Source organism: Plectropomus leopardus, chromosome 10 (assembly GCF_008729295.1).
Source record: "Plectropomus leopardus isolate mb chromosome 10, YSFRI_Pleo_2.0, whole genome shotgun sequence".
In the NCBI taxonomy this organism is placed as follows: domain Eukaryota; kingdom Metazoa; phylum Chordata; class Actinopteri; order Perciformes; family Serranidae; genus Plectropomus; species Plectropomus leopardus.
In genome coordinates, this window is record NC_056472.1 from 17807814 (window position 1) to 17833611 (window position 25798).

Genomic DNA, 25798 nt, shown 5'->3' on the forward strand with positions numbered 1-25798 from the left:
TAGGCTCAAAATCTCAGGCAGCTAACAAAATGAATACCTCTGTTTCAAATATAATAACACATGACAGAGTGAGTTTAATGATGCATCAAAACAGAGTGTATGTTTGTAAGTTTGATAATTATTGCATTTCAAAATAATATTCCCATTATCAAACAATGCTGTCAAACAATAAATAATTCTTATCAAAAAAAGTTTGCAATAGTCATGCTGTCAAGACGACCAGCAAAGAGAAAATTAAAGTGAATGATCAAAAAGCTAGTATTTCAGAATGTGTCGAGTACGATCAACCTTTTAGATATTTTTATATTTTAATCTGCTTATTGAGTGTGCTGTATTGGTGTAAATATAGATTATGTAGTCTACAGTATGATTGTACAGAAAATCCCACAATTGTAAAGGCAAAATGAGGACTGTTTTGTGTTGCACTGTATTAGTTTAACTGTTGTGTTTGATATAAACAAGAGTTAGTTCTTTTTTAAGACATCAGACTTTAGAATTATGTATGTAGAGGTGAGAATAAGAAGTAATTTGGGCTGCGGACATTTTCGGCCGCTGTTCTTCTTCTTTGAGTTTACTAAATTAAATCTCCCGCGGTGGGTCACACACTTAACATGTTGTCAAAACGTCACACCGGTCCAGCCCATCGTCCCATCTTGCCGGCTGTCACTTTTACACAGAGAATGATTACGCTGTCACTACGTCTCTTGCCCGGTTAAAGACGAGACAACATTTTCCCCCCATCCCGTGATAAAACCTTTTATACAGAACAGCGAGGCGGCGTTAAAGCGCAATATTTCTGCTTTTAACAGGCAGTGTAAAGGGGGCTGTAGATATGGTCTGAATATTGCATACAGCTCCTTTAATGAATTAGTATATCAGTGTGAAGTTTATCAGTACGCGTATCACACTCAGGTTTTTGCATTTACACAAACGTTATTGCACTGTACAGTGTCGCACTACATCATACCAGTCGCCGCTGAAACAGCTGTGATGATGAAGAGATTAATTTCTGACAGTGGTTCGGGTTTTTAGGTTGATTATTTTAATGAGGATGTTGGCTTCTTGCTAATTTGGTTCATGTTTTGTGTTTCCAAATTTGTCACTCGGGGATTTTAATCATGACAGCTGATCTAAGGGGGCTTAAACTAAAAAAAGAAAGTGTGTTTGTTGTTGGTCGTGTGAGACTTTGGTCATCCAGGGTGAGAACAAGGGCGCCGTGCTTTCTGCCTGGCTCGTGGCTACTGGAGGTTTACTGCAAAGCCTCTTCATATCCCCTTAAAAGGGATTATAGTCCAGAGTTTTTTTTTCTCTCCATGGACTTACCAAAGGGTTTACCAACTGGAGTTCCCGCAAGGCTTTACCAGAGAGGGTGGGATTGTGCGTGTTTGATGGAAGCAGAAAATTAGATTACTCACTTTTACTTTGCACTGTTTCTGGTGACAAAGACTGTGCCTGTGCTGCAGCTGTTCACATCCTCTGAAGCTGTTACCACCTCCAACCATCACGGAAATGTATGCAGATGCACTGTAAATGCAAATTTTAGGGGGGGGGGCATATATTATTCAGACACATTTGCATTTCTTAATAAATGAATCTTAAATTAACACTTGTCCGTACATATAGTTTTTACACAAATCCCAATGTTTTTAAATGAAGTTTGATGATGCTGGATTTTTAAAAAACTGTCTCTCTGTGTCACCGAGAAGCTCTTGAACACCATTTTTTTCAGGTCCGCTGACAGTACGGTAAACAGAAGGTAACCTGAGCGCTGCCATCTAGGACCAGTGGTGTCCTGTTCTAAAGTGGCAGTGATGCATTTAAAAGAACAGCATTTGGGTTTTCTCTTTGCTTTGTGACAATAAGACAAATATCTTTGTGGTTGGGAACTTAAGTGAATCTGATTAATTTGGGAACCATAAACAAGAGTGCTCTGACAATAGCATTGCTGTCAAAACTCAGGTTAGCAAACACTGTTTTGCTTTATAGTTCAGCGGTTCCCAAATGTTTTATGTTGTGACCCCGTAAACTGATTCTGTGTTTCTGAGCTCCAGATCTTCACAGGTAGCTTATGTCTCTTCGTTCTCACCAGGCTGACCAAAGATAATTAATCATTTTCTATTCTATGTAAAGGTATAGAAGTGTAAAATTGTCCAGTAATCAAAAAGGAATAAATACAATTTTGAAAACATAACTTTTAACAGACAGTAATTAGCGCTGCACAATATGAGAAAAATATGCAATAATTTTGAATGAATTACTTACAATAAATAAACAGTAAAGTGTACTCTGCTTTTATTATCCTGCTAAAATGCAACAAGTTAGTTGCTGAATTAAATAAAAAAAAGAAAAAATATTTTAATTTTGTTATTATTTTATCAACACATTAATACTGAAAAAAATGAACATTGAACTGATCACAAAAGACTCAAATAAAGAGTGATAGAAACATTTTAAAGTGCAGTCTCTTTTGGCTCATTTAAAAAAAACCCTGAGTACAATATCAGTCATTTGCTATGTGTTTTTTGTACAAATTGACATCACAATGACAATTAAATAAAGATAAAAAATTATAAAAAGACATATTGTGCAGCCCTAACGCTTATGCATAAAAAGAAGCGTGATGTCTGTGGTCTCGATAGTGGGCATGATAGAAAAGTTTGTAAATTTGAGCTTTGCGAGGAGAAAGTTCAGCTGATATCAAAGCTCTTTGCAGGTGGAGTGACTTCATAAGATCTCCAGGGCTTTAAACATGGCAACAGTAGCATCTAGTGTTGTGTTTTTCTCAGGCAGAATAATGTCTTGTTTTGAGTTACTGTGTCTCTGCATAGAGGCTCTGTTTTATTGTTAAAGATGCCAGATTATTATGAGTCTAAACATTTGATTTTGGGATTTATATTTGACTTTGTGGACAGAGTGTTTTTAGCTCAGTGGAAGTTTGCCACAACACATCCGCTATAGCCGCACACAGTATCTGCAGAGATGCTTATTTTAGTTTACAAGAAACTAACGCAACTGAGTGAGACAAAGAAGAAACACCTGGATGTGTAAAGAACATTATGTACTGCGGGGGAAACAGACAGCAGTCATGTGACATGGCAACTATCATGAACTTCCTGGTAACCTGTGCGCAACCTGAGATGCTTCATAACAGCCGCCTTTATGAGTGGATACATCTGCCACCTGAATATTTAACAGTGCTGCAGATCAAGTTGCAGATTACTGGTGAATTATTAATCCCTGTAGATTAGCATGAATTAGAGGGGGAGCGTTGCGGTGTGAGGGAGAGACAAACACTTTCACAGAGACAGGTATGTGTGACTCTTGGTTTTATGATCTGAGCTTTATTGATCTTTGGAAAGTATTTTGAATGATGAAGAGATACAGAAGAGTAGATGACCGCATTGGTTCTCTGTGTGTGATGGTTGCAGACTCTTGCTTGGAAGTCTTTTTTTATGATCGATGTTCAAGCATTTGGGGAAATTATGTGTGCTGTGTAGCCTAAAATTCTGCTTCACTGATGCACAATGTTAAAGTCTAGTTTTTGTGTTTTGCTTTTATAGCTTGTACTGCTTAAATATTTGAAAACTTGCAGGAAAAAGACACTTTTAATAATTCACATAAAAAAAAAAATAGAGATAGAGAGACAAAAAACTGCCTCACAGGAGTACGAGCCGTCTGTTGGTGAAGGTGTCCTGGCAACAGGTGACTGGAGTTGTGTTCAAAGCATGCTATAGATGCAGACACATGGTACAAAACCAAGCGACAGTTATAAACGGCAAGTAAACAGGTTTGGATCTTGCTGATTAATGAGGCAGACGTGATGCATTATTCACAGACAGTTAAAGATGGCCGATTAGCTTCAAAACAATCAGTGATGGATTATTAGACTGTGGATGAAACCATACTTGTAGCTTAGTGATTCAGTCGTTGTCTCGTGAAAATATTTTTTAAAGGCGCATCACAAAAATTAGAGATGTAATATAATATTGGCACATCATTGTTATCAGCAGATATTGGCTTTAAAATGAAATATCAGAATTGGCCAACATGCTGATTTCTGCCGATATCACAAACCAATATATATTTTTTTAATTCATTGATAAAGAGAACATATACAAAACATTAACATCTTATTTTGCACAATAAATAAATATTACATAAATCGTAAAGAATTGCATTTCATGTCTCCATCTGCTGTTGGGCCATCACTACAAGAGTATGCATAATATGATGTTAATGTGGATGGTGGATATAAGACATCTGCATCAGTTATCGTCAAAAAATCCCAAATCGTGCAAAAACGCACAATTACAAAAGATACTTTGTCTAGTGCTCCCTGAAGGACGTGGTGAAGGATATCAGTGCTGCATAACATTTGACCGTCACCACGGATTATCCATCTAACATCTACGCGGATGTCATTGCTCAACCTGCATGCACAACAATTCATAAATCTGTCCTCTTGTGTGAGCCGCCGCGGCTCCTGAGGGTTAAACATCATTCACGTTTTCCACATCAATCTGCTGATCTGACTTTGCTCCCTCAGGGTCAAACAGTGATGCATAACACGTTTATGACAAGTGGAGCAGTCGTGAGATAGTACACAAACATTCCTCTCCATCATGCTAATCTGGAATATGTGTCATTTTGAAAAAATAGGATGCATGCATCCCAACATGGCGATATCATTTCCTAATCCATCATGTTTGTTCCGTCTCGGCTGTTTTGACACTTAATGCTTTGCATCGTTGGTCTTCACATGTTGTATGTGATCACGGAAACATCACTTGTAGACCTAAAAGATGATTTATATCAGGCGTTTGCATCACTGTTGATCATTAGTCCCTTATAATAATCACTTTATAAAACACTTTGATGATCATGTGAGTGGTGCCGGTTCACTGCTCATTCAGGACGCACTGGTCAAGTTAATCTCTGTCCAATCCAATTGATCTTGAGGAGATTGCACTTCTTAGTGGGCAGTGACGAGGCCCCCGTGGAGAGGGCTAATTCAGTGTCTCTGTGAGATGACACTTGTTGCCCGTCCTCTTGAGGAAGCACTTGCCGTTGCTACCGGTGCTGTTATATTATGATCACAAGAGACTCTTTAGTTGTAATTTTTCTCAGCCCCGATGAGTCAGAAGAAAATAACACTTGCCATGTAAGTAGAGTACTGTCATCTCCACCTACAGCTTTGTTTTTGCTTTGATTTCGCTGCTTTAAACCCGTTAAGTGGCTCCCTCGGTGGAGACAGTCGTTTCACTGAGCTGTATGAGACAGCCTTTGGGAGTAAATGTGATGCTCTGTGCTACACATACACAGCTCTGCACAGTTTGTACTTTTTAAAATTTTAATTACTTGCTTCTGTGTGATGCTGAATGGGTGCCGGTGTGTTTTTCTGTCTTGATGTGACAATGCAAAAGTCTGTCTAGTCTATTGTGAGGCTCAAACTTTAAATTATTCACAAGAAAAAGACGTGAGGTTTTAGAAAGGTATTAATGTTTCTTTTAGCTGCTATTAACAGTGTTCACATGTTTGAGGGAAACCAAGAAAAGTCATAGAATTCCACAGTCTCATTTTCCAGACCTGGAAAAGTCATGGAATTAGTAAAATCTTTGAAAAAGTCATGAAATTTGGTTATGTGTAATGACATTTTTACACTAATCTTACATATATAAGGTTCCAATAACCTTCCAAGTATATCATGACAGATTTATTTCTTCAGCTGTTGATGTAACGTAGCTCTAACATGCGTCTGTGTTACAACGTGTTGTTTACCGTCACGCATGTTTCTTCATGCGTTCCCTCTCTCTCATCATTTACGCCACTTTGCTGATTTATGTTTGAATAGTGTTTGAATTGACATGTTTGAATAACGTCCAGCAAGTAGGAAAAATAATGATGTGTCAGTTTGATTTTACATGTTTCCATGTGCCCCACTACATTTTTGAGGTGGAGTAATAGACATGGGCAGCGTAGGCCGAAACTTATGTTTCCGTTAGCTGCTCTGAAAGTAGATTGTGATAGTTTGAAGATGCAGAGCATTCTTTTTTTTTTCGACCAAATTAACCAACCAAATTGTCACTTTTCATTCCCCTACTCTGTGAGCTCTACTGCTCTGTGTCCACTGACCGCCTGTAAGAAAATAATAAACATCTGGAGAGAAGTAAACTATGCTTTTCTGTTTGTGTTATATTTTGTGGATGATCATGGAAATTGTATTATGGGTCCTTGGAAAGGTTTTGAAATTTTGTCCATGAAAATGTGTGGTAACCCTTTATTAAGTTTACGCTTCATTACAGAGTTATTTCAAGAAAGAATTTTTACGTTTTGTCTCGATCATTATTTAAAAGTATTCTGTTTTGTAAAGATTTTTCGTCTGTGTTCATCCTCTAGGAGGTCACTTTATGGACTGTATCCTTACAAGTCCAGCATGATTGGCATGGAGAACCTGGCCGATCCATCAGGTAACTGGGATATAGTGGAGACCATTGGTAAAGGAACATATGGGAAAGTCTACAGAGTGACCAACAAGAAGGATGGGAGTCAGGCAGCAGTGAAAGTGCTCGACCCGATCAATGTAAGTCATGTTTACTGTGGAAGCTTTTGCAGAATTCAAAGCCGTCGTGGCTACTGCTTACCGTCTATTTTCATTTTCACTTCCCTGCAAGCGTAAGTGTTGACAGCGTAATAACCATCATCATGCAAACTTCACAAGCTGTTTAAACTAACCTGAGCTGACTCTATGGATGCTGCAGAACCAGCTATTATATTGTATATCAATCAAAAGTAGTTCTTATATATTCCATCAGAGTATCCAGAAACTTGTTCACTTAGTCATTTAACAGTAGTTTCCTGTTGGACCATCACTAAGTTTATAAAACCAAAAAAGATTTTCTTTCCCCCTGTTTTATTTGATTCATTTTAAGACTAAAAGCAAAGATTAGAGGAACGTCAGACAGAGAGAGAGAAAGAAAAACATATTTTTGAGTGTCACAATCCCAAAATGACTCGTCATCAGGATCTGATCATTCAGTTCAATAACATTTGGATACTACAGAAGAGCTGCACAATTGAAACATTTTATGTCCATTAAAGATAGCGGAGCGCTAAACCAGAGACAGCAGGCTGGATCAGCCGAAGCTGTTAGTGTGCTTGTTCTGTGGGCCAAATGATGCAGATGCAGTGCCAATTATCTGGATAATTTTAAAGGCGGCAGATTAACCATTTTGGCTTCATGCCCTGCTGGGCAACTTTCATAGGAATAAAAGGGGGCCCACCTACAATACTGTTTCCAGTTCTCTTTATACATCCATGGCTAAAACAATGAAAACGGTCAATCCCAGCCAACATTTGTATGTGGGGCCCATGTTGGTGGTAAATGAGCTGAAAATTAGACCCTATATGGAATTGTCCATAATGGCCTTATGCATATTTCCCACATGGGTGAGTTTATCTAAGTGAGCCCCACAAAGATGTCAAATTTGGGCCCATACCCACTTGGGATGCAGGCAACAAGCCCATGTGGGGCCCCAGCTATCAGCCCATTTACTGCCCACATGTGCCCCACATGCAAATGCTTGCTGGGACATGAGACCTCCTAAAAGTATCGTCATGGGAAACGTGTCAGCATGCTGACGTTTGCATTTATTTTAAAGTGCAGTGTATCAGCTTTACAGAGCCGCTTGCATGGCAGTAGACTCTTCTCTCTTGCTTTTCTGTCTTGTTAATTATCTTGTACTCAATTGGATTTATCTTGTGACCCCTTAGGGGATCCTAACCCCCAGGTTGGGAACCACTGATTTATTTTAAGGCACTCATTTAGCTTTACGACTAATTTTTAGCTACACGTGACATAACTTCAAAAGTAAAATAAACTAGATCTGCCGTTGGTTATCATGTCTCAAAGAAAGGCACGGTTTTGGGAAAGACATCTTTTTATCCTAAAAATCCAAACACTTAACACCTCTCTGTAATTTCAAGACTGTTCTGACTCACTTACCTATAACTGCTTTAATTGGGCCCATACTTTGTTTAGTATCTAATATTCTGTTCTCTTTATGACTAAGCATGTACGCTCAGCCAACTCACCCTATGATAATAATCATCTGAAAATAAAATAATACATAATAATAAAACTGCTCATTGCCTTTGTGGTGAATTTAATTAAAATCTTGATGGACAGCTGACTGCGTGCTGATTTTCTGCTTAAATTAGATAGCACTGAGCTGACATCACTCTCCCCGCTGTAGCGTACTCCATAACCATCTATTCTTTCGTTTTTTTCTTTTTATGACTGCAAGAACTCATAATATTGTGACAGAGGGAAAAAAAGCAAAGACTAAAACCAGTGTGTTTTTCTTTATAACTATGTGACTTGTCTCAGCATGTGAGCCACTCAAACAGAGTAAGTTGCCAGTTCTTTTTCCTCCTTTCCATCTTGATGCAGTTGTACATGTACTTGCTCTAGTGATATATATCAACGTTTCCCCTTTTCATTTATTTCCTGTCATGTTAAGTCTAGCACACCCTCACCAGAAAGTGTAGCTGCTGCGCTGGCTTCATCCTCTCTGTATGCCCGTTCATTTGTCTGTGTGATAAGCCCGCTGTAGCCTCTGCATTGGCACCGTATTGTGCTTGTGAAACTTGGTCTGAGGCGAGCCTGTGATTGTGTCAATGGAACAATCCCCGTCCTGGCAGCGCTATCCACCACGATGCCTCCCTGATGGCCATGAAGATGAAGCTGCCTCCTCTCTCATCCCTCTCCCTGATTAGACTGTGCTGACACTATCACTCAGACATCCAGGAAGAGAAATCCTGCCTCTCTGACTGCTGCTCTTCTCTTCCTCTGAGATTTACTTTGATAGAAAAGCAGTTCCAGAAATAGTTTAGCACCCGGCCCCGTCCCTTTCTTAGTTACTGACTTTAGAGCCCTCTATCTTTAGCAGTCTAATTATAGTCAACCTATAACTCGGTCTGGTGTTGCAGGATGAAACACAACCTCACACCTTCAGACATAAATCTTTTTTTAAATACAGGGTTCCCACGGTCATGCAAAACCTAGAAAAGTCACAGAATTTCACAGTCACATTTTACAGGCCTGGAAAAGTCATGGAATTAGTAAAAATCATTGAAAGTTTTGGAAAAATGGAAGTTGAAATGTGTTGTGTTATGAATTAAATTACATTAATATAACATAACAGTAAATTTATTTTCTGTAGCTGTCAACATATCACAGCTTTAATGTGTTGATGCGTCCCAGCGTTTTGTTTGTTTAATTTTTTGTCATCAAAGTTTCTTCATTTTCTCTCCCTTTATGTATGCATGTCAAATAATTTTAAACCCTTTTGACTTTAGGGGAGGGTCATACCCCTTTAAATGGCTGTATTTAGTTTTTATTTACCACCAATTTTAAAATTCCTTGGTGATCTTTTCTTCTTTTTTGACCTTTTGTTATAGAAAACTCGAACATTTTCTATGACTTCTTTGTCTGTAATTTTTCCCCCAAAAGAAAACAGGTTTGGAAGGCATGTTTTCCTTCAGAAGTTTTTTTTTTTTTTTTTTTTAATTTGGAGACTTTTTCTTTTTAATTTTTTTGGCGATTTTTAAAGAAATCTAAAACTTATCTAAATCACTTAAAATTCATGGAAATGTTTTTAAATGTTGTCCATGACAATGTGTGGGAACCCTGTTAATATATTTCATCATGTTATTTACATAACTTCAGTGTCTGTTCTGTGTTTCAACGTCGCCTGTTTTCTGTTGCTCTTAACAGGATGTGGATGAAGAGATTGAAGCAGAGTACAACATCTTGAGGTCACTGTCCAACCACCCGAATGTGGTGAAGTTTTACGGCATGTTCTACAAGTCGGACAACTTATCAGGCGGACAACTTTGGCTTGTCCTTGAGGTGAGATCCTCTTAATGCCTGACTTGTAGCATTTTTATGTTAACAGTGTGTCAGTGTGTATAGTTTTGTTTTTCATTTTTAGTTCCACATTTTAGAGATCACACTTTGATTTGTTGCTGAGAGATGGATGAGAAGATCAATACCCCTCACGCTAAATATGAAGCGATGACCAGCAGACTGTTAGCTTAGCATAGAGACTGGAAACATGAGCTAGCCTGGCTTTGTCACAGATATCAAATAATAACTAGATACAAGATGCCAAGATGGTGCCCAGTCTTTCCAATCGAGATTAAGTTTTTGAATTGCTGACCATTTTAGGCACTAATGCCACGCAATCAGATAGACATCAGAGACCGTGACATTAATGGGGGGCCAGCTGTCAAGATCCTTCCACCGTTCTCCATCTCCTTGGGGTCATTTGTATGGATCAATATAAACATGATATGTAGCTCCTCTTCTGAGAGCTTTATAGAGCTTCTTGTCTTTTGTCACATATACTTGTAGATTTCTTAAAATGAACGATTGACAGACGACATAGCCAGACCAGTGAACAGTAGTGACAGCTACCAGTTACAGACGCTCTAAAAATGGTGCCTCATGGTTCCCAGTACCTATTGATCTTTTCATCTACTGTAGCTAACTCTTGGTAAGAAAACATTTAAGTGTATTTCGTAAAATAAAAACTATTCCTTTAAAGGTGCCCTGTGGAGTTTTAGACAACTTGATGCGCAATGGTTGTCAGACCTCCAGATATCTTTGATTTGTTCAGCTAATCAAACAGATCTGGTTTTGTGCTCATTGAGGACTGTTTTCAATGGTTAGAGAAACAATTCAACCAAAAAATATCGGCAGGAATATAGTGACATGCTTGGTTGAGATGGAGGCAGTTGCACATGGTATTTTAGGCTGTCCTAGCTCTCCTGCCTTATTCAAGGCATTTTAAAACAATAGTATTTGAAATCAAAGGTAAAAAGCCCTAAAAAAAAAGAATTGTAAATAAGCATATTTAATGTTAAATATTAAATAATAATGTTATATATAATATTTAATTTATAGTTAACTGCCCATAGAAAACACTTAAGTTACTGCTGCTTCTGTGCCTACTGAAAATGTTATCAGCTGATTGGTTTGGCCTGAAAGAGCCAAAAATAAACCCCTCCCAACAAGAAACATTAACACGGTGTTTTAATAAGGATTTTTTTTTTCACTAGTACCCCTACGAATATTCGGGTAGTACATACATTTCGGCAACTGCAGAAGCCATTAGTGCAAATATGTAGTGCATGAAAGTTGGAACAAACAAGAAGGAGATAAACAGGTAAAACAAAAAAAAAAAAAACTAATGTTTTTTGGATATTTTTTGAGGAAGTTAGGACAGAAAACAAAAAGCTGAAGTCAAGAGGCCGTGAGATCCAAACAAACTTGTTAAATTAGGAAAGACTAGGGTTTTTTTTTAAGTCATTGATCTCTTTAGCAGAAATTGAATTGTTTGTGTTATTATTCACTACCAGACAGTAAATATTTTTGTGCCTTTAACACTTTCTGACTGCCACCTGCTGGTGTGGAGGCTTTTTTCCTCTCACACAGGTGTAGCACGTACATGCTAGTTGTGCTAGTTGGCTGTTTGCTGTAGTCATTGCGGTGTGTTCATAATCAATTTTTTTGGCGGAGACACAGGCAACATGAGTCGACACAACAGTTCGCCTTCATCGCCACTAATTCTTTGATGTCGGTTTGGTGTGTCTGGGCCTTGAAGGGGTTTGAGCTGTTTGAAATTTAGCAAGATAGCTAGTTATGTGCTAACAAATAGCAGGAAAGAAGAAGGTTGCTAGCTGGTGGATGTGGATTTAAATGTTAAAAATATTTAAAACATCAATTTGCAAATGGCTTGTGAGGAAGAAACAGCATTAGCACTGAATGTAACCATTTTTGTTTACAAGATAGCTCCACAGAGCACCTTTAACTCTTGCTTGTCCAAATACTGCATCATTGTGTCTGTGAGCCCAAAGATACTAAATATTCTGAAAATGTGGCTGTTTGATTGAAACCCTTTTAGTTTTAAAATGGACCTTGGTTTTTCTCAACAACCCACCTACATGAATGTTGATGCTATCCTGCTGCCATGTGATGCTGCATTGCTTCCTCTGACTTGTGTGTGTGGGCCAGCTCTCCCCATGAATCATAATCTAGAGTGTTGAGTGATGGACGAGTCACTGGAGTTTCTCTGTCTCCCTCCCAGCTGTGCAACGGCGGCTCTGTCACAGAACTCATCAAAGGCCTGCTCATGCGAGGCCAGCGTCTGCAGGAGCCCGTTATCTCATACATCTTATACAGTGCCCTCTTGGTAAGATGGCCCTCTGCAAAGCTGCTAATGTTAGGGAGGAGGTGGGATCCAAACATACAGAGAGTGTGCTGAAGATTTATTTTCAGCTGGGGAAGTGTGGCAGCTGGTAATGAATGTCTCTCCCTCTGAACAGCTGTGGGAGTTCTTTTATATAGTTTGTGCTGCATAACCTTTGAATGCATCATATTCTAATTTATACTAATGACAAATGACTAATAATGTGATGATGATTCATGCTGAGCACTTTGTGTTTTATGTCCTCTAACTTAAAAGGGTCTGCAGCATTTGCACAACAACCGGATTATCCATCGTGACGTCAAAGGCAACAACATCCTCCTGACAACTGAGGGAGGAGTCAAACTGGTTGACTTTGGTAATGGTCTTTGAAAGAGGCAATTTAGCCAATTCAGGGACTGCCAGAAAGAGACAAATGCATCAAGGTCTGAGAAATGTCTCTCGGCTTTATCTTTTCTCTGCATTGTCAGATAAATGAGGCATTTTTTGGTGTTTGACTGATCTATGGGAAGTGTCAGCAGCACATCCATGCAACGTTGTTTGCGAAAGGCGAGCACAAGCACGGGATAAATCATTTTATGTGCGCCACACTTTAGTCCCTTGCTCACCATAACATATTTTTATTTCATGGACCGTAGCCTTAACCCAAGGCTATTATTGCTCATTTAAATTGCATTATTTGATCCTTTGCATATTAAAAGAAAGCTGTTATGGCAAATGACTTTGAGTCACCCCTAGGCATGTTTATGTCCTCTGTGTCACGGAGATGAAGTGGACTCATGCTGATAAAAATCTGTCCTACATAATTTGAAATGATTATAGCCCATTATTATTACTGCCTGGCAGGTTGCCACACTAAATTATATGCCAGGATTTATTGATTAATTCAAACACATAGTCTCTGCCATGAATTGTTTTTATTCTTAGCAAACCCACACTGATAAACATACTAGAATCAAAAATGTAATTACTACAAAAATGGATTAAATGTTATTTATTTATTTATTTTTAGGTGTTTCAGCTCAACTGACCAGTGCACGGTTACGTAGGAATACATCGGTTGGGACTCCGTTTTGGATGGCTCCTGAGGTCAGAGTCTACACTACAATTGACACACATCTTAATCTATAATAATGCAGCAATTAAATAGCAAACATTTTAAATAGATTTGGCTGCTGTGACGTCACCCATTGATTGATTTGTGGACTGCTGTTTTGAAACCTTGAGTTCGACATTCTGGGTGTTGGAGTCTTGTTTTCTTTTGGAGCCAAAAATGACCATATTAGGATGAGAGGGTGGATCTGGATCAGACTGTAGCGACGCCTCACAGACAGCCTGTCACTTAAGCGTACCAGCCTTAAATACGCATAAATTTAAGCCGTGATAAAATGTAAACAAATGAACTACATAAAAACGTATCCCCTGTGCAGTCATCATGAATGCTGAAATTGGCTACAGAGACCAAAACCATTTTTGTAGAAGGCTGTAAACATGTTTATTTCTGCTGTACAGCTTTAACATGGGGGTCTCTGGGGATTTACTGTGTTTTGGAGCCAACCTCTAGTGGCCATTTGAGGAACTGCAGTTTTTGGCACTACTGTGTTGACTTCATTTTTCAGCCTCAGTGGCTGCAGCTTGGAAATTCTGCAAGTCTATGCACTGATCTGATACCTTGTAATTTATTAATGACTTCAAAGTACTTTCACACCAGGATAAAGCAGCAGTTGTCCCAGAAATCAATTTTTCTTCACTGCTTTAAAACAGAAGCCTACACAGCAAGTTGCACTGTGCAGCTATTGGCAGCCACTGTTTTAGAGCAGCAAAAAATAATTCATCTCTATTAAAAAAGTGTTAAGGCTAGAAAGATGTCAGCAACTGGCAATATTTTGTACTGGAAAGCCCCACCGGTAAATAGGCAATGTGTACAGTATGCAAGGCTCTAGTTTTTAGAAGTGGCACCATTTTGGCACACCAGCGATCTTATAAAGCTATACAACAGTAACAATCATTTCACATCCCTACACGATTAGTAGTACACAGCTGTTAGTTTTTGTATTTATTTTTCTAATGCAGTGGTATCAGATCGCGCAAAGTTTTAGGAACCAATATTGGTATGGGGAAGGAAATAAACTGATATTGAAAAGGCTCTTATTTTAAATGAGCAAAGTCCCCTGTATGTGCCTCAGAGAGAGGGAGAAAGGCCCAGTTATTTCTGTGCGACTCTCCCCTGTGTCATTGTGTATTCCCCTCCACGGGCGCAGCTCTCGAGGTCGCCTCAAGGTTAATAGCTGGGAGTCTGAGGCCCCTCGGCTTTACTCTTTGGCAGAAATGAGGTGTGGTGATTGGGCTGGTAGGGAGGGACCTCAGGGGCAATTAGAATAAACTCAGCTGTAAAATGTAATGTCAGTTATAATTATTGACTGTGTGAAAGAGAGGCTCATACCATCGGCAAGTGAACTGACCTACCTTTCAATGTTTAAATAGTCCATAAATATAGATGTTTTGTAACTCTGCCAGATTTTAGGCAGCAAGTAAGAGAGTGCTATAACAAGGATTCAGCTTTATGATCCTTTTGAACATCATTTTCTTTAAATTATTACCCAATTTCTCCAAGGTGATAATAATAAAGTGCTTCATTTCAAGAATTTGACACAGTGTTCAGGTAAAAAGTGAATTAACCTCACCTCACTGGCAGATTCCCTCATGTGTTTTGAGGAAAAGCCGGATTTTAAGGACTCATTAAAAGTCTAAATGAGTTGCTCAGATGGTCACTGTTGTGTTGCAGGTCATAGCTTGTGAGCAGCAGTACGACTACTCCTACGACGCCCGCTGTGATGTGTGGTCGCTTGGCATCACGGCCATCGAACTGGCAGATGGAGATCCCCCGCTGGCTGAGATGCATCCGGTTAAAGCCCTCTTCAAGATCCCACGGTGAGTCCACTAGAGGGCGCTCCTACCACACAGCTGGAGGCTGCCCCTCACAAAGCTCACACACAGCTCTCCATTATGTCACGAGGACAATAGCAAACTGAATTTAACAGTCGAGGTGATGAAAAGAAAAAAAAAACGTCGTGACAATTGAAATTTAAAAACTGAAGAGTTAAACTGGATATTTTCGGTTTGATCCGTGTTCCTTGTTGCCGTTGCATTTTCATGTTTGCTATCTGAAAGAGAGCATCTGCTGAATAATCAGTGTTTAAAATCTTCATCATCAAAAAATGTGGCAGTGTTTGGCCTTAAAATTAATGCAGTGATTCAATCTGTAAAAATATTCACTGCTGGAGACGGTGTGTGTCTGATGATCATTTGAGAGCTTAGTGGCTGCACGCGGTTGACCTTTTGTTATCAGCACAATCGTGCAATTATCTCTCAGTTAGGTAGAGATATGCCCTTCTGATTGCAATTTGCATTGGTGATTAGCTCCATTCACATTGAGATGAGGCTGTCACCTCCTCCCCGTCACAATGTTATCTCCTCCCTGCCAAGCTAGAGGAGGAACATGGATGGCTCGTGTGGCAGGAATTATGGAGCTAACGCAGCAGTTTCATCAGCACCAAATTCAAACCAGAATTTAAAATAATTACAAGAACGAGAACGACTCAGTGAAATGAATGCTGCTAATTCAGAATTTGTTTTTTTCTTAGAGGTGCACCTCATAACACGTCACACTTTTTTGGTGGAGTAGCTAAGGGATTGTATGTTTGGGGAAAAAAAGAGCAACCTGGAACTGGATGAGTGGTTTCTGTCAAGTAGCAAGCATGTTTCCTCATCAAACAGCAGCCAAAATAAGAGGGGGCATATGCATTTCTCATGTCCAATCCAATTTCATTACTGCAGATCTCTGAGCTCGTTTGACTTTGGGGATAACTAGGATGTTGATAGAGTTGGAAGTATATCCTAAATTGACATTCCTCCATCTCTGTTCCAATCAAAATAGATATTTTGCCCTTTTGGTACGAATCGGGACCTTAAAGGCTCGGCAGTTGAGGAATAAATCACACTAAATGTGTTGAACCATGAAATGATTCTGTTAACATGTCATTTATCTGGAATATATTTTCCCATCACTGCAGACAAAATGATGAGGAAAATGTGGGGTAAATTATGACTCCCGTATGAATTACTTTCTAAATTGGGAAATGTGTTTCACCTTTGGGCTTTTAGCGGCGATGAGAGTGATTCATGATGAAATCAGAGAGATTCATCTTCACAGGTTTTGATCATTGCAAAGTTCTCGTTCTTTTTTAATATGTCATGAAACCATTACCAGAGGAGCCCTCTCTCAAGTATTGTCCTTGGGTAGTACATGTTTTATGAAACCATGCAAGCACTAAAACATGCAATAAGCATTTTCATCATTCTGATATTTTACAGTTGCACTCAGTAATATGTTTTCAGGCTCTAAAGGGTTCACTGTCATGTAGTTAATCTCACCCATCCTCTCCGAAACACATCTAGATAGTAAACAAGAAGTGTACAAGATATATTATACTAGATTACATCGAAGAAAAATGAACCCCAGTCGTGATTCATGTAATGCATTTTCTTCTGTTTAAGCAGTGTGTGGTCAGCCCTCTGTCGTTGCCAAAGATCTTAAAAAAAGTATTTGAAGGCATTGAAGTAGTTAATCTAAAAATAAGGCCTTAATTGGTATAAAAATATCTTAAAGCAATCTGCCAAAAAATCTTAAAAATGCTGAGACGTGAGGAGGAATTATGTTTAAAAAAATATGGCAAAATTTCAAAATAATTGGTAATCCAAGATCTATTAAAAAAATATATATATTGTATGTCTCTTGTATTAATATCACTCAAATCAGGATAGCAGAATCAACAACATTCATGTATTTTGTTTCTGGATGCTCGGAGCACAGGATGCACTCTGCTAGCTGGGTGTCGCTGTAACTCTAGATGGCATAGGGAAGTGAAAATTCAATAAAATAGTCAATTTAATCAAGATTTTGTGGCATTTCCTGTTTCTGTTAAGCCCTGATGTCTGATACCAGCACCAGGGTCACCAGCAAAACAACATTTAAGTGTACACAGAAAGCTGAGGTACTCTGCTGCCTGAACACTGACAACACACCCAGTCATACAAGCCCAGCGAGGGAGTAAGGGACCTGGTCTGCATAATTTGGTTAGTATTAAATTCTTCTTTAATTTAATTCTCAGTGGCATTAACAAAGTCTCCACGGTTATTGAAAACCCTGGAAAAAGTCACAGAATCTAACAGTCACATTTTCCAGGCCTGGAAAAGTCATGGAACGAGTAAAAAAACATTGTTTTTGGAAAAGTCGTAGAATTTTGTGATGTGTAGTGAAATTGTTACAATAATCTTTCATTGAATAAAAGTTAAATTAAGAGAGGAATAATGTGACAATACATCCTACAAATGCGTCCAAAAGTACACAGGGTGCGTCACAGCCATGGAAAACCTGGAATAGTCATGGAATTTCACAGTCTCATTTTCCAGGCCTAGGAAAGTCATGGAATCTTTGAAAGTTGCCAAAAAGTCATGGAGTTTTGGTGTGTGGGTTGAAATTAATTGTTACATTAAACTTCCGTGGATAAACATGCGAAAGAGGCAGCGAGCAACTTGGTAAGAAATGTTAATGGAAAATTATTTTCTTTAAAAAAGCTTGTGAAAAATCTCCAAAGACTAAACTAGATTTAATTAACATAATTATGGATTATGGGTAATTTTCAAGTTTTTTTGTTTCATTTTTCTAATTCTTGCTAAGAAAAACCCTGTGGCGGGGTAGGATTTGACCTATCCATGATGCAGTTTGTTCTTCTCTCATGTCTTTCTTTTTTATGAGAAAACCTCTGTAAACCTTCATGGGACAGTCTCTTTCAGGCTAAAGATTTAATGGCTAAACACTCGGTGCTATCACCGCTTTGACTGCAGGGGCTAGCAGCAGATAGCCATTATGTCACCATGTATTTTGTGCAAAGGGAAACCTGCGCAGGTGGAAATGCCTCTCGCTCCGGCAGGCTATAAACGATAAGAGGAGCTCTGATATCTGTCAGAGGGGACGCTGATGAGCTCCATGAATTAGGGTCACCTTGGTGCGTGGTCTGTTTGTGCTTCAGAAATATCAGATACTTGATGAGCTGTGACATACCGCCAACCCATGCATATGTTTAAATCTCAGGTAGATGATTCTGCTATTTCTTATAGCTTCAGTTGTTTTATTTCTAGGTTAAATCCAAGGCTTTTGTGAGTTTGCTGTTATATCTAAAGGTGTCTGAGTGTGTTACAGTGACAGATAAGTGATGTCCATGAATGAAGGTAACGGAGCATGTCAGAGGGCAAAGTTGTAAAATCATCAACTGCAAAATTAATTACAGACACTCAAGACAAAGAAGGTTTGTGATATTTAATATGCAGGAAGGTTAATTGCTTGCAGCGGTGCTCTCTATGCTGTTCAGGCCGAGAGTGTCCATGTAAAGTCAAACCAGAGTGTGTAAAATGTTGTTGTAAAGGTTAAAGGCGATCGGCAAAGACGTCCAAGGTTGTGTTTATTCGTCCAGATCCCTGTAGATATTAGCCTCATATTTAACAGTAGGTGTAGCTGTCTGAGCGAAGACCAGAACGAACGAGACAGAAGTAAATGATGGCTTGTCAGACGCAACAAAGACGGCTAATCAAATAAGGAGACTCAGGCAGAGAAATCCGGGCCAGTGAACTGGTTGGAGGCAGCTCCTCTTGGAAAAAGTCCGAGTTAAAATCTGTGGAGCAGAACAGCCAAGAGTGAGCAGTATGAGTGCAGTTTCTGGTGCTTCTAACACAGAAAAAAATCTTTTCAAGAGGTGAAAAAAACAACTTTTGAGTGAAGTTGTGTCTGGTCTGTGTGTTGACTATGTTAAATCCATACATCATTAAACTATGTAGATATATAATAATTGCTTTATTTAGTTTGTATTTGTTTGACATGTATTTACAAACCATCTCCTGACAAAAAACTGCTGTTCATGAATATTATATTCATCAACAATACTAGCACTCTACAGCCACGCCAGCAGCTCTCAGTCTACCTTTGATGTCACAGATTTCACATCATCAGACACTGGTGCCGTCTTGACCCCAGACAAGAGATCATTGGCTGGTTGGATGATTTTCTAATCATGAGTTAAGGCTTTGACATCACTGTCTCTGATTATGTTATTTTACTGCTCTGTGTGGTGTCCAAGACTGAAGCATTTGGCAATGTGGCAGCCAAAGACATGATAAATGTAGCCATAGTTCTGTGTGTTCATGCATATATGCACAAAGAAGTGGTGGTGCTCTGTCGCCGGTGATGGATGAGCTGAAATTTTAAGCGGGTGGTCCATTTGCTGAATAAGTCTTTATTTTGGACCCTTGTAGTCATTCTCTGATAAGGATGTATAAAGGCCACTGTGTTTCTGCTTTAAGGCACCAATGCCCTCATTTTACTGAAAAAAAGACTTAAAGGGACCTAAGGGGATACATGAATCTTCCACTAGTAAATTAATCTTTTGTGCAGTTTTAAATTAATTTGTTATTGGTAAGATTTTATGTACATCACTGCTCGCCTCACCCAAAATGTCATAAGTATAACTTATGTGCACCACCAAGCTGGTTATGAAAGGACGCCTCTTACTTTTAAAAATTATCCCGCTTAACTTTGCTTAAACCTTAAACCTGAGTGAATTTGCTGGATTTCATAAAAAATAAGAAAAAAAACATGGGAACAAGTGACCCAAAAATTGCAGGAAATTATATATATATATACATATAATACCCCCCCAACAAAATGGTTAGTCTTGCTGTTTTTTGGTGTCATTTCTTGTGAAGATACTCATTGCCTTCCTCCCTTGTTTTTGAAAGAAGTCAAGCTAAGTAACTCAGTTTACAAAGGGTTAAACACCTTCACCTTCATGTTGTCAGGTATAGTGGCAAAGACACAGATTTTTATACGTTGATGATAATTATAATGAATCGAAACCTTTACAGGGCAAACTGAAGAATTTCTTGAATGAAAAATAACAACATTTTACTACATATAGGAAACAGAGGAATTGTAAATGCTGTATGAGGTATTCAGATATTGCATTGGCCTGATTTTTGTCTTCTTCATGGCTTAGTTACAGCCATCAAGCGCTGTTGACACCTCTGTGATTTTGCCTCAATCCACTGTGAGGAACGTCTGACAGTACACGCTCTGCCTGGACCTAGATTTGAATAAGCCACTTGTGTTTACAATATGAGCCAGCACTCTCACAAATACTGAAAGAAAAAACTGCCTGAATTTGCTAAGCACAATGAGCGCACTTGACAGTGTTATCAGCAGTGTGCTGCTATATTGACTTTCTAATGTATAAGCAGTATGGTAGCACATCAAGGCGAGAACGTGTCTTCAGGCTCATATTAGAGGTTGCATTGAAGCAGTCAGTTACTGGCTTTGATCTGCACTTTGGAAAGGATTGCCTGTCTGAATCCTTATCAAAGACTCTACTAACTTAGTGCTGCGGAAAATGACAGATTTTGTACCCCAACATCCTCTCCTCCCTTCCAGAAAAAGAGGAAAAAAGATGTTAAGTATGTTGTCGTTTAATGTTTGTGATAAACAAAATGAACCGAATTTGTGCAGTTTTTCCTTTTAGGCTTGAGATTTCGTATTCTACCTGTCTGTCAGCTTTGTAAAACAATATGTGCGAACTAATTAACACGGTTAATAATCGTCTCCAGCAGATCTGTCACTGTTTTTCCTGACAGTGACAAAGGCTCAGCCTCCAGCTGTCAGACTCGCAGCTCCCTGTGAAGATGACTGTACTCAGGCCCGTCCAGCCTTGGCTCCTCATACAGACCTGCCTCCTGTCATTGTGCGCACTTGAAAAGTGTTAGCCTCATTATAGATGGCCTCCGTAAATGCTGCTGACAGAGGTATAACTAGCTCCCATAACTTTAGGCTCCCAATGGCAGATGCTTGCTGCCAGACAGCGGAGGAGCTGTTATCATTTGTCACTTTTTCTGTGGCTGCCACAGACCTGGACCCCGACCAGCTCGTCCTCAGACCAGAAACTCTCACAGGAGTCTGACGGTCACACTCTGCCTGCCAGCGATCATTTGTCAGCCAGCTCTGGAGATGAGCTCAAAAAGTCTTTAATTCTCAGCGATAATCATGATGTCTTTTGAGTGCATTTAATGAAGTCACAGGTTGTTGTGTTGTTCTGACTTTTGTTTGTGTGATTTTGTTTCAGAAATCCGTCCCCTACATTACGAAATCCAGAGCAGTGGTGCAGAAGTTTTTGCCATTTCATCGGCCAGTAAGTGTCCTTACACCAACCTGTTATCCTATGTCCTCAGTTGTTTTCCAGATTTTTCTGGAAAGGCGCACAGTACCACTAAATGTCCAAAAAGAGCTCAACCTATTCTTGACAACTGAGATTTTGTTAGAATAAAGAATGTGAATATTTATATCAATCTGTTTATTTATTCGTAGACCTTTTATGGGAAGATTCCCTTAAATTCCCTTAAATCAGTGGCAGGTCCATTCTGAACGGACCTACTAATCAAATTTTGAAATACAGTGAATTTGCGGCATAGAGTTTTTATTTTCAAGTTCTGTTTCTGTTCATTCCTGCAGTATGTTTTATTTCTTTGTGAACTAAGCCAACATGTTTACATTTTGTGAAGCAAAATTGAATATGTGTTAATTGATTTAATGTGTGGCCCTTGAACTAATGACTAAGAAGAAGTCTGGACCCTATGGCTGGACCAGTGGGGAACCACTACCTTAAATTTAATTAATTATTAATGAACAGTAATGCAATCTTTCAAAACGCTGTATGTTCAGAAGGAAATTTTAAGTTATCTGCCTGTAAATATAAAAGTAAAGTAAAAAGAATTACAAAAAACGTGTCAGGGGCAGGATATCGAAAGTATAATTAACTTCTACTTGAGGTGGCATGCTGGTACTGTGGTTAGTTCTTTTGCCTAACAGCAAGACTGTTTCGGGGTCGAACTCGCCGGCGGGGGCCTTTCTGTGTAAAGTGTGCACGTTTCTCACACGCCAGTGTGGGTTTTCTCTGACTTCTTCTCGCAGTCCAAAGACATGCAGGTTTGGTTATTTGGAGACTCTAAATTGCCCGTAGGTGGGAATATGAGCATGTCTGTCTCTATGTGCTGCATTTAAATTCATTTTTGTGTATCCACCTACATGTAAGCAATGACATACATTATGTTCCTACCAGTGGTGGAGGAAGAATTCAGTTTCTTTACTTAAGTTAAAGTACTGATACTACACTGTGAAGTCCTGCATTCAAAATAATACTTAAGTAAATGTATAATCAGGAAAATGTACTTTAAGAATGAAAAGTAAAAGTGCCCAGTTCAGAAAATTCTATTCTATAAAATTCTATTAAAATAATTGCCAAATATTTATGGAAAAATCACAATAAAATGACAGAGTGTTTCTTAAAATAGTTCTCAAAGTACCCAGTTCAGAAAAGGCAAAAAAAAAGACAGAAAAATTCAAAACTATTAAAAAAAAGAAGGGACAAAGTAGAAAAGAAAATGACTTTTTTTTAAAACAAATAATTGCTAGACTACTCAATTCAAGAAAAATAAAAAAACACCCCATAAACTATTAAAAAAGATTTTTATAAAAGACAAAACATGAAACCTCAATCAGCTAATTGATTAATCAACTTATCATTTCAGTTGTACTTGTATTAACTGTGTAGTTTAATTTATAACAAACATCATATTTTATACACTCATGTTTTTTTATGTAAAGTCATGTAAAGTAATAAGTTTTCAGATAAATGTACTGAAGTAAAAAGTACAATATTTTCCTCTGAGATGTAGTGGAGTAAAAAGTAAAGTGCTTGAAGAATATGAAGTATATACATAAGTACAGTACATGAGTAAATATACTTAGTTCCATTCCACCCCTGGTCCCTATAATTAACACAAACATGCCAGTATTACCACGGCCAATTATGTGTGATGTGGTTTCACAAAATATGTTAAATAAAAATGCGTTTGATACAATATTGACTGAGGGTGTAACGATACATCGATCCAGATCAACATGTTCTTTCAGTGATCAGTGATGCAATATTACTGGAGCAAAGTGAAAACATCGTTACATTGGCTTTTCTGCCCACGAGATGAGTTAATTGAGATGAACAGACAAAAAAAATTATTTTATTTGATAAAACAGGTATTGAAGAAGTTTAACTTTGGGGATATCGTTTGCAGTTGAAAAAAAAAAGTAATAAATCTCAGTATATTTCGATATAGGTTATCACAATACTCAGCACATCACAACACATTTAAACTCACAATGATATTGTCTCGTGACTTAAGAATCATGATAATGTCATATCTGGTGATTCCCACACCATTTCTGTTACCATTTCTGTCTCAGTTCACCTCCTTCCTAAATATTCAAACAGAGCTAGCGGCATAGCACCAGGCAGATAATGACAAGCAATCAAGAAAAAGACAATGAGGACATTTGTTGATATCAGCTCATATCGATTGCAGGCCCCTGAATTTAATTGTACTCAGATCTGATCGTGGCAGACTCAGTGACATCAGCAAATATCGTTATGTAGTCCAAATAATGGATATAATATCGTATCATATCAAACTAGTGATTTTCACCTCTAATATTGACAACGCTGTCAGCCAGCCTGGTTTTCTTGACCCCTAATATTATTTAGTAGTTTATGTTTACAAGCTGTCTATAAGACATTTGAATCTGCTGTTACTGCTGTAAACAGGACTTAAAATGATAACCTTCAAATCACTTTCCTGGTGTGATTTATATGACCAGGTACTGAAAATGCCATAAACCAATTAAATTGTGCATAACATGACAAATGATAAAACGTACATGGAGATAATTATTTTTACTTTTTATCAGGAGCAGCTGAACATTAGCTGGAGTACATTGTCAGCAGGCAGAAATGTACATGTTAACATGGAGGGAATTGAAATTGATATTTTATAGGCAGATTCCATCAACCCTCTTGTCCTTCTGTTCATTGACTTTCATTTGTGTAAATCTGCCGCAGAGGAACAAACTAATTCACCTGAGTTATCAGTTCTATCTGAGGCCCAGATAACTTATCATTTCCTCCACTGTGCAAAGCTAATAACGTCAGGGGTGGCTCGTAACGGTCGTTCAGAATATACAACCCTAATATCCATAGCGCAGAGGTGTGTGAGTGTGAACCATAATGAGAAAATAAAATTCAATTTGTGTGGAGAATTATTTGTGTGGGTGGTTTGCAGCTAACATTTATGTTGTAGACTTGCATTGAAATGCATTAACTGAAAAGGAGTAATTGAAAAAACAAACAGACCACCTGCCTCGACGGCCTGTTGGCTCTTTTTGTGTCAGCTGAGTTATTGATTGGTCGGGACAGAGTCAAGGCCTATTGCTCCTTAAACCAGCCAACACACATTGTAATGATATTAGTTTTTATATTTTTTACAAGTGTAATTGCAATTTTTCATTGGATACTTTTTGGATTGCAGCTCTGTAATCTGTGCTAATGGATTGTGTGGTATCATATCAGAAATAATCTCCCTGAACAAAGCCCAGCAGAGTTCAGTGTGGGGAGGCTGGACAATGTTATCAAGCTTTGCAGGCTGTTTGTGAAGCCTTTTCAGCCTTGTCGCGCACGCGCCCGTGTGTGTGCGCGCGGGAAACCAAGGTGGGCGGGGGTGTTTTTTGGGATAATAAATCCATCACCAGTGTCTGCACTTGTGCAGCCACAGAGCTGACTTCTGTGACAAAGTGGCCTGCCGCTCAGCATCCCGGCAGCACAGCTCTGCTAATAGCAGCAACCTCTGCTTAATGTCCTGACGCTAATGAATTCATGGCATTAACTTTCAGAGCCGAACAAACTGATAAAAGAAACAGAATTCCAGTGTAGATTAGGTGGAAGGAATTAGATTGGTGTTTTTCTCCTATCTCGCCTCTGCCTCCTCTCACACACACACACACACACACACACACACACACACACACACACACACACACACACACACACACACACAAACGTTTTAAGTCTTCAGCTGATTGAAGAGTACAAATGTGGATTTGTTGATGGATGCATTATTGTGTTCAGGTGGAGATTTCCAGCCTTTTTAATTTTAGTTTTCGCCTCACAATACATCAAAACTGTCAGAAATTAAAGCCAGTTTTGTGTCCCTGGGTGCGTGGTGCCTGAAAGAGTCAATATTTTGCAACCATTTGAATCAGCAGCTAACTGATGCTGAATTGTGGCCAGAGGCCGCTCTCACAAAGTGACTTCAACTATTGGCAAACACTGCACATAACAGATAGGACTTGCTGCTGTGCCATAGCAGGGCTTGTTTGGACTCGGGGGCCATGGTGACAGTGACCATGTGGTGCTCAAACAGAGAACGACCGATTAGTGACCCCAGATTTAAAAACGCGAGGAGCTCCCTGCTGGGTGTGAGTGTCCTCAGTGTCAAACCAGCTTTCTACAATGTTCAGGTGATGGCACAGCTTCTCTATAGCC

General features: G+C 38.8%; 1 protein-coding gene across 1 annotated transcript in view; it reads left to right on the forward strand.

Moving 5' to 3' along the window:
- myo3b (myosin IIIB) overlaps nucleotides 1-25798 on the forward strand; it is an 87617-nt gene that overhangs the window by 1202 nt on the left and 60617 nt on the right. The window contains exons 3-9 of the mRNA XM_042494661.1: nucleotides 6397-6580; nucleotides 9776-9910; nucleotides 12150-12254; nucleotides 12528-12627; nucleotides 13282-13358; nucleotides 15055-15200; nucleotides 21494-21559. Coding sequence (XP_042350595.1) covers nucleotides 6397-6580; nucleotides 9776-9910; nucleotides 12150-12254; nucleotides 12528-12627; nucleotides 13282-13358; nucleotides 15055-15200; nucleotides 21494-21559 — 813 coding nt within the window. The remainder of the gene's footprint in view (nucleotides 1-6396; nucleotides 6581-9775; nucleotides 9911-12149; nucleotides 12255-12527; nucleotides 12628-13281; nucleotides 13359-15054; nucleotides 15201-21493; nucleotides 21560-25798) is intronic.